The sequence below is a fragment of the Spodoptera frugiperda genome, chromosome 12 (assembly GCF_023101765.2).
Source record: "Spodoptera frugiperda isolate SF20-4 chromosome 12, AGI-APGP_CSIRO_Sfru_2.0, whole genome shotgun sequence".
Taxonomy (NCBI): domain Eukaryota; kingdom Metazoa; phylum Arthropoda; class Insecta; order Lepidoptera; family Noctuidae; genus Spodoptera; species Spodoptera frugiperda.
This window is the reverse complement of record NC_064223.1, coordinates 10,409,146-10,424,211: the sequence shown is the minus strand read 5'-3', so window position 1 is coordinate 10,424,211 and position 15,066 is coordinate 10,409,146. Positions and strand designations below refer to the sequence as shown.

The window sequence follows — 15,066 nt, the reverse complement described above, 5'->3', positions numbered from 1 at the left end:
AGGAGTAGGCAGAGGTGAACATTATGGCACTCCGTGATACTACTGAAAAATTTAAGAAGGCCGAAGGCCTGACCCGGTAGTCGAAACCAAGACCCCTTGCCTGGCAGTCGTACTTGCGAACAGTCGACCAACGAGGCAGTCTTTAAATTCAAAGAAAATAATCACATAAAAGATATTCACATCATAGTTTTACACTATCTCCATGTTGTTTTAATAATTATCAGAACTATTCAGAAATTCAGACACTCACATTTATAAAAGACAATTAAATCCATTATATTTCAATAGTTTAAAACAATCTGTCCAAAGTCTAAACTTACCTTAACTGTCTGTCAAATGCATAAATTCCATCGCAAACATGTCTAGGCGTCTCGACACTCATACATAGCTGCAGTGTCCCCATTAAGGAGGAGGAGTTGTAATTACGTGCATCATTACTAAACTTGTTGCTAATATACTTATTTTAATGCTACATTTTAATCATTATACGTAATTGCTTCATAATATTGCGAATCGTCATATCGTCGGCAGAGGGCGCCCTAGACGAACATATAGAGACCAGATTGGCGATTAAAGAAGTGTGCCGTTACAAAAAAATACTAACACGTAATTGCTTCTTAATATTCCGAATGCCGTCGGTAGAGGGCGCCCTAGACGGACATAATATAGAGACCAGATTGGCGATATATTGAAGGTGGGCCAAATTAAAAGTACCCTTAACCGACGAGCATGCATGCAAAGATTGTTGACTGTTGATGAAGCGAAAGAGGTGTGTAAGATTCGTAGCCATTGGTGTTCCATTGTCTCTACCTAAGTGCCTACCCCCATGGGAGACAGGCGTGAGGTTATGTATGTATTGGGAATGCGCAAATGGGTTTGGGTAAAGTATTATCAGAAAACAATATTCCATAATGGACGCGATGGATGGAGTCTTGATTTTCCTAGGAGTCAATTTATATAAAAGGTTAAATTCGTTTAATACGTCTAAGGAAATCATGGGAAAGTAAACTGCATTAGTAAAGTAATAAAGAATCTTTATTTAACTAAATTATTTTCACAGAAAAATAAAACTAGAAATATGATACATATTTACAGGATTATTTATATTGGTAACTATATAAAGAATTATAATCAAACGGTACTTATGTAGAACATAAACTAGACTCATTAACATTATATACTATTTTCCTATAATAAAATATTTATAAACTTCAGTAAAATTACTGCTTAGCTACATATCTTCGTAATGCTAAGCACCTTCAGATTCATTGTCTCGGGTAGTCAAATAATTAAATGTCACAAAATAAATATTAAAGGAATACCTACAGTTACTTTCTATCAAATTGAGCAATTTTAACAAAAAAGGAGTAATAACGTTTAAGATCTTCAACCAGCTGCCGTGCAACGAGTTCGATTTTCGCACGGAGCAAATCTTTGTGTGATCCACAAATTGTTGTTTCGGGTCTGAGTGTCATGTGTATATGAACTTCTATGTTTGTAAAGTCACCCACGACACAAAGAAAATCTTAGTGAGGGCACCGTTAAAAGAAATTAAACTATCTTTGGTATTAAACCCAAATATGACGTCAAAAATCATAAAGAGCTCATCCTCTCTTTATCTCTCTCATCTCATAAATATTTTTTATCTAGATATTTGGTATATAGCCGTATGAATAACTTTTCTCCCTAATAAGATTCTGTTACTTAACTAAAAATCAACTAATTAAAAATCAATAAACAAAATCGATAATTTTGGATAGTTTGATCTCTAATTTTATTATAACTTTCGTGAGACATACTAAATTAATTATTATGTTATCGGCTTACTCACGTACTGTTTTGACGAGGAACTCGACTAGTTTCAAGCCATGCTAGAGGCTCATATTCATGAGCAGCATTCCGCGACACACGACACGGCGATTGTCGCGCTGGTACGTCAGTAGCAAGTAATAATTAATTCAGTTTGATCTCTACTCATAACGCAAAAATATAGGTACAGATAATAATAAAGTTCCTAACTAAACTTATTTTACAACATTTTAAATTAACTTATGTGTTATAAGCGCCCCTGTACCTATGGTCGAGGCTGCCGTAAGTGGGCCTGTACCGAGGAGTGCGCTGGCTCCAGGGACTCCTCCTGTTCTTATAGCTGGAGCAGGCGATCAGGCTGTTCATGGCAGGAGGCCGAGACTGCTCCACGCTGATACCGCAGCGGCGGCTGCAAGAGAGACTGCGGTTAGACAGAGAGATTATTGGATATGATTGCTAAATGAATAATGGGTTTTAGTGAGTGTTCTCGTCGGGACATAGTTTAATAAACTAACTGTTTAATGAACTAAGCGATGATTTGGAGCGCTTAGTTTCGCAGATAACGGCAAAGCTAAAAATAGGGTTGAAAAAAGTTCGAAATGTTTTCTCAGTAAGTTAAGAATAATGTCATAAAAGTTCTGAATTGTAACAAACGAAAGAGGATGACTAACGACTAATTTCATTTACCTACCTCTATTTGCCTTATGAACTGAAGCATTTTGTATGGAGCATATGTCAAAATACTATATCTCTACAGGTAGATAGATTATTGAAATTGGCCGTAAAAGATCGATAGGTTGAGTGAGGAATGGCATGAAAGAAAGCGGTTATGAGTTGTGACTGTACGAAGTTTATTAAGAATAGTGAAAAAGGAATGTTCTCTACATTGCGTCGACCCGGAGTAATTTAGAATAAGGACACAGAAACAGAAATATAAAGAAGATACCACAATCCTATCTTATGATAAAAAATAAACCAGATACATAAAGCCACTGGTACCACATTACCTTCTCGTCCTTTGCTCTTGTAGATTGTCACCGATGACCATGTTTTCGACCAGAGGATCCTCCACCTGACTTCGGCTCGCCCATCTTTGACATACGATAAATAAATAAATAATATATGACCGTCACGCTTTGCCACGTCGGAAATTGAAATGGGACAAAGATTTTTTGGTGCAATGAGTTAATTGCAATACACTACACGTGCAAAATCATGGAATCAAAACCACCACCAATCATTTCGCGAAAAAGGGACACAAGAGGTCTTTAAAACAGAAAAGTCAGTCAATACTACATGGAAAACATTCTCAAAGAATATATAAAAAGAAATAGGAGATAAATGACATGCAGAAGACATACCACGCTAAGGAATTGAAAGTACTTTTCAAAGAATATAAAGAATTTTTGATGTGATCATCAACTAAAGACTGTATATAGGAATGTATACGAAAAATAGGATCTCTATCTTATAAGTCAGTGTCAGGCGTAACGGTCACTTATCATACTACCTGTTGCTCTCAGGAACTGCAAGCACATGCATGGGACATTCCAGAATCTACCAGAACTTACCTCTTGGTCCTCGGAGGAGGCAGGAACTTGTCTCCAATGAGCACACTCTCGTCCAGTGTCCCGTCGATCTGCAGTAAGTCTCCAGCAGATACGGATACATCCATCTTGGAGGAGCGGTCACAAGTCCAGGTGAACATTAGCATCATCACCATCTGGGAATAATAGGAAGGTGTTAGAGTCCGGAGACAATCTGCTTTTTGGCTATTTTGCTTAAATGGCTGTCTGGAGTACGTCTTGCTTTTTCAAAATGGTTATCTCGAATAATTCCAGGAGATTGCCAAAAATGGAATATTAACGGACAGTCAGCGTGTTAAATTCGCCTTCCCAATAAAAATATCGTGTTTTATGCATAAATAACTCGCTGGCTTATTGACTCAAACTCAATAAAGATGGCTCTCGATTGCACGACCATTCAAAAAGCCTTTTCGTCCTTATATCCTTACTTACCACAACCAGATGCAGGATGAACACGAAGAGTGTGGAGCTGCGGAACCCGATGGAGTCGAACAGCAGCCCCGACACGGTGGGCCCGATGAACGCGCCCAGGGCGAACGTGGACGTCCACATGCCTGACACCAGCCCGTACGTCTCTATGGAGTTCGGGAGACCACTGGCTCTGCGGAAGGGAATACAAATTTATGAGTGGCCTGCTTCACTGCCTTGTTGATGGAGTCACTAATATCAGTGTCGAGTGCGATTCTTGGGCTGGATTATTAAAAGTATTATTGAGTATTCCCTTGTAAGACTTTCAGTAGGTACTTTGGAAATTATTGTGACAATAGACTCGCTCCTTATTAAGAAAATGGCACCTGTTAAATGTTGTGTGCCTCAAATAGTAAAGTAAGACAATGTGTGATGAAGAAAAGAGGCTGTATGATGATGATGAAAAGGAGCTGTCATGTTATTATTAAGAAAAAAATAAGGTAACACATTGAACGTCGTGGCGGTCACCGGTGACCGACGTTAGCGGAGGATTTGCCATCAACAGGTTTCTATTGGCAGTCAAAGACTTAAAAAATAAGTTATTTTTGATAATAGTAGCAAAGAGATATTATCACGAATTGATGTTAAATGCAAGTGAATATTTCGTGAAAAATGTGAATGATTTGTTCGTCGGGTAGCGACGGTCATTATATTACGATTAGACAGGAATTTCTTTCCTTAATGATAAGGTTGCTTTTTGTGTTGTCTTGAGTCATTAGGACAAAAAATGTGACAGACGGTGCAGTTTTTAACAAGTTCTGAAAAAATCGTTCAATGTGTAATTATGTTGTGGTGGGTGGCGACTGGCGACTTTACTAGCGGCCGATATTAATAACCGGCCATCAAAAATAAAAATTTCTATCGATGGAACTTATCAAAATTAACTAAAAATCGCCGCGTCTGCGCACGCCACTCATGATGAAGGGTCCCTCCGTGACTCTAAACTAGTAGAGCTTTTCTCCATTAACCCTTCGTATGTTTAAAACGTGGATCCACACGAGACACAATGTGTTTTCTATTGTTGCTTTATATACGGTGGTTAACAATACGTGAGAATACCGTGATTTTAAGTTAATTCTTCCTATCTCTATTGATTTTAGATCGATTTTTGACCATCGTAGTATGAAAAGTTTAATTTAATAATGTAAAAAGCATCTTGTTTACATTATTTCATATTGTTTTATTTTATATTTAGCACTCTTAGCAACAAGTTTTAAATCCTCAACTTAAAGATACATATAGGTACTTACATAGCCGTTCCGAGTGCATCAGAGAACGATGCGACGAGCTGACTGCCCATACCCAAACCGTGCAGCATCAAGCCAAGTATCACCGCCCACATTTGGCTGGAAAATTAAAAACAAACAGTTATGTTTACGTTAGTTAATTTTTTGTTAGTAGTTAAAATATATATGTACTTTGTTTTTTTTTTAGTTTTTATGTCTATCTGCAAGAATGAAGTTTGCTATTACTTTTTCGAAAGGCGCTTAATCAACAGAAAGGTCATTTATTATCAAGAATACTAACTTCAATGCCTGACATGCAGTGAAAAAAATATAATTAGCGCCTATTCGTGGTCTGAGTCTCATTAAGAATGTACCTAATTATAACATCATCGACATAGAAAGCAGTTCCTTTATATAAAATACTGACACACAGTTTCAACTGCGAATATTATGAAAAAGAAGACAGCAATATTTACAATCAATTTATCATTATGTTATCGGCTTACTCACGTACTGTTTTGACGAGGAACTCGACTAGTTTCAAGCCATGCTAGAGGCTCAAAACAGTACGTGAGTAAGCCGATAACATAATAATTAATTTAGTATGTCTCACGAAAGTTACAATAAAATCAATTTATCTTTCCTATACTTACGTTTCCATATCAAAGAACGGCGCAGGTCCAATGAGGAGGAACCCAGCGGACACGAAGGCGCATCCTACAGCGATGACGTACTTCTGCTTGATGGCTGGATGGTCGCACAGCCATCCCCAGCCGGGCGCGGACACCGCGTACACTCCGCCGTTGATCACAAACATCAGACCTAGCACCATGGAGGAGAACTGGAACTGGGGGTGGAAAGGAAAGAGTTAGTGCTAAGGTAAAATGTAACGTAAGTTGCAGAGAATAAGGTTGATTAGTGACTACAGTCGACACATTTGGCTTCATCACTTATGTTTCTCGTGAGACCTAGCACCATGGATGAGAACTGGAACTGGGGGTGTGAAGGAAAGAGTTAGTGCTAAGGTAAAATGTGACGTTAGTCGGAGAGAATAATGACGATCAGGAGTGCAGTGCAGTCCATTTGAAAGTGACACAGGGTCATTCCTGGTCTAAGGAGTCCTCTACGTAACAATATGAAACAAACAAATTGATAATGGGGATCGCTGTTTCATAACTTAAAGTTTAGTAGAGAGCGCAGCAGCAAATGTGTAGGTAACCCCAAAGTTGAATCTTATGACACCCGCGGCAAGAGTAGAGGGTGGTTTTAAATGTATTCGACTTTGCTGTAATAGTTTTTAATATTCCAGTATAGAATAAAACATGTTATATAAAATGCTTACTTGACGTAGATGTGGTTCAAGAGTCGCCTGCAGGAATCCAATGCTCATACTGGTCATCATAATACTGAGTGCGGACAGCAGTACTCCAGGCACCTTCAGGAGCGATAGCATTGATGCTGTGAACAAGACGAGTATTGATTTCCTGGGTCATAAATCTAAGTTGATCCATTGGTTTTGTTGCTGTCGTCTTAGTTTTTTTTTTCAATAACGACTGTAAAGTAAACTATTTACCTATCTATAGGTACATAATTAAACACTATGGTGGAGCTACAAAAACAAGTTACGAGCAAGAATCAATTTGACAAATGGTTGCATTTATATTTTTTAACTAAACTTTTCTAACTTAACCGTAAAACATTTTGGTTGATATTCTGTAACTACTATAAGGTTCTATAATGGAAAAATAGGTTTAAAAATAATATAATATATGCCACCTCTTTGGATAGGTATAATGTAAAAAAGCTACTGGTGATTTTACGAGAAAAAGTGATAGATGCCATTAGCGATTTACTTTTAATATTTTTTCCTTTGCAAAAATATGGCTATTTTATATTTTTTGCGGTCTAGCAGCCAGTTAGGTATATGTCTCACTTAAAAAAGTATTTATTGTAATCACTTTAAAATGTCTGGCAATTTTTAGCGAGGAAAATGAACGGATGCCATTAGAAATTTATTCTTTAAACACATTTTTTTGCATAAAAATATGGCCGTTGGAATTTATTTTTGGGTTGGTTCAGTCAACCAGTTTCACTAAAATTATATAGGTTGTATTATGTATTAAAAACGTTTTGTCAATAAATGAAGAGCTAGAGATAATCAATCAAATCACACAATTTAATATAAATTATTAATTATCAAACTTATTACTATTAAATTAAGGTTGAATATTGATTAACAAAAACATATCTCAATCTATACATATAATATTCAATAACTATAGTACTCACGTCCACTGGGCTTCAGATCCTCATCATCATGACTCTTGGGCAGCACCAAGCAGCTCATGACAGCTGCACAGAACAGAGCTGATCCCAGCACAGCGAAAGGTAAGCTGTAGCCTCCGAAGTCGTATAGAGCACCTCCCAACGTTGGACCGACGATCAGACCCAGACCGAAGAAGGTTTCTAGGGAAGCCTGGAATAAGTATATGAATGATATTTATGTTAGAGTGTCAAAGAAAGCGTAGATTGACATCTTTGCTATGTTATTTTCATAAGGCGTTAAAATATCAAAATTATAAAAAGTAAAAAAATTGGTGATAAAATCACATTATTACACTCTATTACATGGGATTTATAACACAAATGGTGAGTAGTGGGTGTGCATTGTAAAATGGCATTACGTGCCGAAAATTATGTGCATTTCTGCCATCGGGGATAAAAAGGCGTGACGATATGATAAATTCACGTTATTGCAGTAGCTAGGTAATAAAAACAATTTGTATTTTTAAGTTTAAACCACCTTTTTCCTGACTTTTATACGTAAAGTGTCAGAAACATAATAATCCTAATACGAGTAAGTAGCTAGATAAATTCAATCGATTCGATTCGATCGTAATCGATGCGACATTCTTCTCAAAAGTATCTCGTTTCCTCGTGTCGCGAAATGCTCATGAATATGAGCCTCTAGCATGGCTTGAAACTAGCCGAGTTCCTCGTCAAACAGTTACTTGAATAAGCCGATAACATAATAATTAATAAGAAAATACTTTGGACCTCTAATACTAATAGTAATTACAGTTTAGTTACGAATCAGGCAGGTCAATAGCACGTTATCTCGATCAAACGGGATCAATGTTTAATGTTTAAAACAATTACGACCCGGACCAAGCGGCTAATCTCGGCAATACGAGTGATATCTGATGTAATAGTAACTGTTTCATGGTTATATTACGTGATTCTTATGTGGTTGGTTGTGGTAAAGGAAAATGGTTTTTCATATAAAGGAAAATATATTTAAAATGGCTGTTGAAAAGTTTAAAAATGGCAACTACATATGTTGAACTAAAGGTAAAACGAGGTGAATAGAATTCGATGGGTGAATAGATACAGAAAGGGGGGAAATATATGTTGGGAAAATGTTCTAACATCTATTCAACCCATGCCTGTATCTATCTGTTCACCCTTTGAATTCTATTCAGCCCGCTTTACGATACGTAGCTTTCTGTCAACAGTCTTGATTATATTTTTTAAGAATCAACCAATATCCAGATGCTACAGAATATAAAATTCATCGACAAGTTTTTGGGCCAACCGCGAAAACATAGACGTGGAAAAAATATTTCTAAGTGACAGTTGGATTTAAAATGTTGTCGAGATGGAAGTGTGAATAATGTGAATGTAAAAGTCAATACTTACAAACATGGTGGCGACATTGTTAGGGAACTCCTTGGCGATGATCGCGAAGGAGGCTGTGAGGAACGCAGCATTCCCCATGGCTTCTACAATTCGGATGATGAAGCTCAATGTGATGAAGGGAACATGGCCTTCAACTTTATCCAGCATTCTGTGGAGGATAAATCAAGGCTCAGTAAAACATTAAATTACTTTTATCCAACCTCTTTGGTTTGTAGAGTACAAAGTAACTGGCCATTTTGCAGTATAATAATCTCGGATGCCTTTAGAGATTTGTTTTTAATATTTTTTTTCTTTCACAAAAATATAGCTGTTACATTTTATTTTTGATTTACTGCCAGTCATATTTTTTTATTGAAAAAGTATTTATTTAATAAGTAATAATACTTAAGTATTTATTTAATAGTAATGTTACTGACAACTTGTGGCCAATAAAATAAATAGATATGCCAAGAGGTCGGAGAGAATTCAATGGATTTTTGTATTGAAAGAGCCAGATTTTTAAATTAATTTTGTGAAAACCTTTTTGTTTTTAAATTTAAATTAACATACACATTTTTTTATAAATTGATCAATACAATTTAATGAAATGTGATCTAACAATTTCTCACTTACCCGAATAAAATGGCACATGTGCCCGTCGTGAGGATACCTCCATTGAACAGCAGCTTGGGGCCCAGTTTGTTGAGGTGGGCGCCATAAATAGGACTGACTAGAAACACCACTAACTCAAACACACCGAACACCAGCCCAAACTCTGTGGCTGTACATCCTTTCTTCTCTGCCTGGAATTTAAAAAAAAAGTTATTACATTTGAGAAACTAATAATGTCCACACATAGTCCGTGACAGTCAATCCCTGACCACGGATGGATTATTATTCCTCTACACTCTACACCTTAAAGATAAAGGGTCTGCTAGAAATTTCCGCACGTGACAGGCGAGTTACCTATTCCTACTGCTAATTTCAATTACCGATCTTACTCCAAAATGTTTTGATCTTGATCTGAATTTTTGACAAAAACTCTATAGAACGAATGTCAAAAATCGATCTTAATCTAAAGATTTTGGATTGAGATCGGCATTTGGAGATCGTGGTTTAAAAGATCGTGGTCTCCAGACCATGTTGAATGTGTAGACCATTATTGAATGATGGTTTCTTATCTCTTATCGTACCCTTAGTACGAGTTTGCTTTTAGTCTGCCAATAGATACCACACGATAACCAATGTAAGAAAAAATAATGAAACTCTTTTAAAATACATACAAAATAGCCTTAACATGTACCCTTATGTACTTAAGCAGAAGCACAATCTATAATATAAAAATAAGTCGGGTTTTCCTTCCTGACGTTATAACTCCAGAACGCACAAACCGATTTCCACGGTTTTGCATTCGTTGGGAAGGTCTCGGGCTCCGTGAGGTTTATAGCAAAGAAAATTCAGGAAAACTTAACATTGGTGGCGAAACGGAGTTCGCTGGGTTTGCTTGTTACTTATATAAAATTATCCCCTACTGATAAATTCATCACGTGTTATCTAGACATTGTAATACTAATGTGCAATACTGATGCAAGATCCAAACCTCGTGCTGCACTCCACACGTAATTGATATAACCGCGATAGTTACAAGACCTAATTAAATAAATCAATTATAAATCATTAATCTCTGTTACACGTCATAATATCAAGGGTCGTAGAAATTAACCTTTACAGATTATTGATTTAAAGTTGTTACTTAGTTCATTTGCTAATAGAAATATTGTTAAAATATTTTTTTTTTATTTTTAAGTGAAAGAATCGGGTAAACATGTGGTAAAGAAAAGATGTTAGATTTCTCCCTTAAATCATATTTTTGAAAAATGTAAAAGTGCATTAATATAGACCTATACTATTGTTCAGCGACGTATTCTGGTCGATGACTGGTTTTTTTAAATCATTTTATCAATATTTCATTTTATTTAATTTCACGTGAATCTTGGCCAGCAGCCAAGATTCTATAAGATATACTAGATAAGAAGTAACATAGTTCATTAATGTACTAATCAAGAACATTTTTTCCCGAATCCAACACACCCGACGAATTAACAACTCATTAACATTTTATTAAGTAAGTAATCAATTCTCCATAAGAAAATTTTAAGCCTCGAGCCTTCTTTCTCTTATAGGTGCTGATGGCAACCGGTGTGGTATAAACGAGGTAAGAATTCATCCACTCTTCCAAGTCTTTTGTCTAGTCTAGTAATCTAGTGAAGTTCCACGAAAGTTAGCCGTCTTTTAAATATCTCCCTTCGTTATCAAAAAAGGCCAATACCAATATAAACGTCTGATATAATTCAACCAATTAAAATGTTAATGAAAATCCCAGTTTATCATTCAAGTACGCGCCCTAATTGTTTCATTCCAGAACAAATTGGAGATAAGATGAGATCGGATTTGTACCCGTTTCTTGTTTGTACACAATCACATGACGGACGGACGAAGCTCGAACGTTCCAATGTGATTTATTGATATAGGCTTGTTGATTTGTTTGTTTGTTTTATTTTAAGACGGTTAATGAGGTGATTAAAGTGTTATAATATGTAGTAATTGAGTTTGTTGTTTTTGTTTGTTGGTTTAGCTTGGGTTAATCTGTAACCCTGTATGTGTATTGAGGGTTACAGATTGACGATCAGAGTTAATACTCGTAGTTGATCTTAAAGCAATTTTTTTTATTAGGATTGATCATATCTATTGAGTTTCTATCAAACCATGGATAAGAGATTTTGGATTAAAGTTAAGAGGTTGTTGTATTGGTAATAAAGCTAGCGCCTATGCCACGGTAACCCACCGTGACTTTGGCTAAAATAGCAGAAGTAGGAGCAGGGAGGTTTTTAGTCTATAAGAGTCTGACACTCCTTCTTGCCTTGCCCAAAGCAGGAAAAATCATTTGATGATCTTCCCCCATAAAAACAGAAGTATTAGCTATATAAACTTCAGAAATCATCATAATAATAAATGGGTGAGTTAAAAAACCGAAGCGTCTATAAAAGTCATTCAAAACAAACTATAAAATATGATGCATTTGAGTATACTGTCATAATTTATATAACCATATAACAGAATATAACCTCCAATATAATTTTATTTTATAATCTTATAATTTGCGTAATTAATATGCAGAAAATATTTTTGTTAGTTCTAGAAACTATAAAATATGCATGATGATCGAAAAAATTAAAATAATAATAATATGCATAAATATTGATCTGTGAAACATTGGAATGTTTGAAGCACAATCTTATGATAAAACGAATATAACTATACATAATATTAAGCATTATCTAGGTAAAATATATAGAACATTTTATAAAAATTGCCTGGTAGTTCATATATTCTGACAAAGATGGAATTCAAAAGCCTTGCTCAGCCCTACTAAAAAAAAAACAATCTAAAACATTTATTTTACTCAAACACAGTATTTTTACGATATCAAAATCTGTCTGGAAGTAAGACAGCCACATTATGTAAGTCAGTGCTAACTTATACATGTAGGTATATAAGAGAGCGCCTGGCGATTGTATTGTGTTGATAACAGTCGACTTTTTGCTCGAAGGTTATCACGGCTGCTCAGACTGTACTACAAACTGTCCATTTCTGCTGTCTCTGTCACTACCTTCAGCTTTCGTCAGCCGCTGGGATTATATAGGTATCCTAATGTTAAAGAATTTGATATGTTTTTTGTATGGTATAAGTCGACAAACGAGCAGGATCATGTGATGGTAAGCAATCGCCGCCGCCCATGGACACCTGAGGCGTTACAAGTGCGTTAGTGCCAGCCTTTTGGGGAGTTAGTAATTGAAAGGCTGTTGGTGAATCGGGGATTGGGGAGAAGAGTAATTGAGCCTCCGGTAACCTCACTTACACAACGAAACACAACGCAAGCGTTGTTTCACGTCGGTTTTCTTTGAGGCCGTGGTATCACAACAGTCGAGTCGGCCCATTTATGCATGACTCTCCTATACTTAAAATGTTCATGTCCACGTTCAGGACGCTTCATAAAGCCGTTGGTTCACTATTGTTTAAAATTGACTGATCAGATACATCCAGACAGTTTAAATAATCATAATGTAATAATGGATGTAAACAAAGTAATTAGTCCACATTAGATGTGAGTCTAGGTCTCAAAGTGCGGGCTTCATTCATAATTGAATTGAAATTATTGTGTACGCCTCATGCCTTTAGTTGGAATGGATTTTTCTCAATCGTCGCCTGATGTGAACTCTATCCTTCCGACAAATAATTATTATCGTTATATTTATTGTATATTTAAGTATCGTTGATGTTGACTTACCTAATGATTGTCAAAATCAAAAAATTCTAATGATATGTCTTTTCTATACATCAAAATAGAAATTTCTCTCAGCTACAACATTAATGTCTGCTAATACCAAACCACATCCGTATGGTCTATGGAGAAAAACGAGCAAGAAACTACATTGTTGTTATAGGGGAAAGGGAGAGAGAGTGTCAGACTCCTAACTAAAAATCACCCCGTTCCTATTCCTGCTTTCCGAACCGGAGCCCCGGTAACCCGCTAAGTAGTCTGCCGCTTAAGGCAGTCCGCAGCTTAACTAAGTAATTACTTTGTTTTTTTTTTAAGGTATTGTGTATAATAATATTTTTTTATAGAACACAGAACACAGTTCTTTGATGGCCCCAGACTAGGTATTTAAGAAGTATTATCATATTGTAATCCTTAGTTTTCGATGTCGAAACATTAGAGAGTGGATCGGCCGCCCGTTCAAGGACGCCGGTGGGTACGTGGGCTAAAATGTTTTTGGAAAAAGTTATATAACCAGCTTTACCTATATGTAGAAGTATATTTACGATTTCAACAATATTTGAGTGGCGTGAGAAATGCCATCGAGTGTTTGTTTTTTTTTTCTTGTGTTCATGTCTTTATGGGTTTGGGCACCAGTATGTTCGCACTATCATAAGATATCTGTGGACTTTATTTATTGACTTATAAGCCTCTGTGTGAATAGAGCTTGTAGTTTTTTACTTTTAAGATGGTTCGACTATTATTTGCTTTAAGTATAAGATTTATGGAAGTGTTATGATAATTAAGTAGGCACTTAATTATTCATAGAGTCAAATGAGACAAAATAAAAATCGCGTTTTCGAGTTAATGTCAGCAGAAAATGTCAGGTTCAGATTTCTGATAAGGTAGTCTACAATTAGGGGTTATACTCTCAATCCTTTTCACGTGGTTCTTATCTACAGTTAAAATATAGGAAAAACTAAGTACCTGCAATTGTGACTACGTACAAAGACAAACGTCCGTACATACACTTTGTACCGAGCATATAGTTTCACAAGACCGTCATACGAACATTTTTTTTAATATTATTATATTCACTCTGACATTTATTTATTCATTCTCTTTTTATTCAACTGGACTACCTATAAATTAATACTAACATAGTTTTTAAGATAAATTAAAACTAACAAATTATGGACTAGAATTTTATTTATATTTTTTTTATTCAAAAGTGCCTTCCTGGTGTATTTGAAAAAATAATTTTGACTTCGACCTTTGACGTAGCTTTACTTTTGGTTACTCCTTTCAAGCATTAAAATATGTTGTTAAGTGTTAAAAAAAGTAATAGGTAATAAAAAAACCAACCTCTTGTGGGTAAAATGGTGCCTGCAGAGCGACGCAGATAGCATTGCAGAAGTCTGCAATAGATATTACAACTATTGTCAACCACTGCCTTCGCGAAAAGTCGAAACCCATCTTGAATTTTATATTCAGTCTTTAAAATAAAATTTAATAAAAAAGGCCTAATAAATGAACACTTTAAAATTAAAATTAATTTATTATCCACTAATTTTTCAAAATGTCCGCGACATTATTCGAATTTCAAAACTGTCTTCGTTCTAATTTTGACTTTTTAACACTGCCACTTTTGGTTACGCGTTGAGCTTTTGTCTCGAAGGCGGGAATAGCACTAAGTCAAGACACATCGTTTTCTGGATAACAAGTAAATTATTACTCTAATAACAGCTACCCAGTTATCGCTGTGTTCCCATGGACTTTCAACTCTATTGTACAAACAAGTATACATTGCGCAGTTTGTTAAACATTCCTCTTAATGTACCCCTAATGAGTGTTCAATGTACATTGAATTCTCGAAGATTCCACTATCACAAAGATTAGTTTGGTACATAACGAGTAATCAGTGAAGAAGTAATGACCGCAGTTTACGATAACCGAGACTAAAATATCAGCGACAGATAAT

At 35.8% G+C, this 15,066-nt stretch overlaps 1 protein-coding gene across 4 annotated transcripts; it reads right to left on the bottom strand.

Moving 5' to 3' along the window:
- Positions 1 to 1,017: 1,017 nt before the first annotated feature.
- Positions 1,018 to 14,777, bottom strand: LOC118263027 (MFS-type transporter SLC18B1-like). 4 transcript variants are annotated; one of them, XM_050697756.1, is made up of 12 exons: positions 14,451 to 14,777; positions 9,401 to 9,570; positions 8,789 to 8,936; positions 7,379 to 7,565; positions 6,432 to 6,547; positions 6,058 to 6,082; positions 5,743 to 5,911; positions 5,114 to 5,209; positions 3,828 to 3,996; positions 3,381 to 3,532; positions 2,817 to 2,900; positions 1,018 to 2,218 (listed from the first exon to the last, which is right to left on the bottom strand). In XM_050697756.1, exons 1-12 carry the CDS (start codon positions 14,559 to 14,561, stop codon positions 2,050 to 2,052), a joined length of 1,596 nt encoding a protein of 531 aa, XP_050553713.1. In that variant the 5' UTR covers positions 14,562 to 14,777; the 3' UTR covers positions 1,018 to 2,049. The 4 variants fall into 4 exon arrangements, with proteins under 4 accessions (XP_050553713.1, XP_050553715.1, XP_035430660.1 ...); XM_050697758.1 differs by lacking the exon at positions 2,817 to 2,900 and having other exon boundaries at positions 1,018 to 2,230; XM_035574767.2 differs by lacking the exon at positions 6,058 to 6,082 and having other exon boundaries at positions 5,743 to 5,936.
- Between the last annotated feature and the right edge of the window lie 289 nt (positions 14,778 to 15,066).

Coding starts and splice junctions, on each gene's coding strand:
- LOC118263027 (XM_050697756.1), bottom strand. CDS start 14,561: ATGGGTTTCGACTTTTCGCGAAGGCAGTGGTTGACAATAGTTGTAATA. Junction 7,566..8,788: donor ACAATGTCGCCACCATGTTT/GTAAGTATTGAC, acceptor TACTTATTCCAG/GCTTCCCTAGAAACCTTCTT. Junction 2,901..3,380: donor CCTCCTCCGAGGACCAAGAG/GTAAGTTCTGGT, acceptor CGTATGTCAAAG/ATGGGCGAGCCGAAGTCAGG.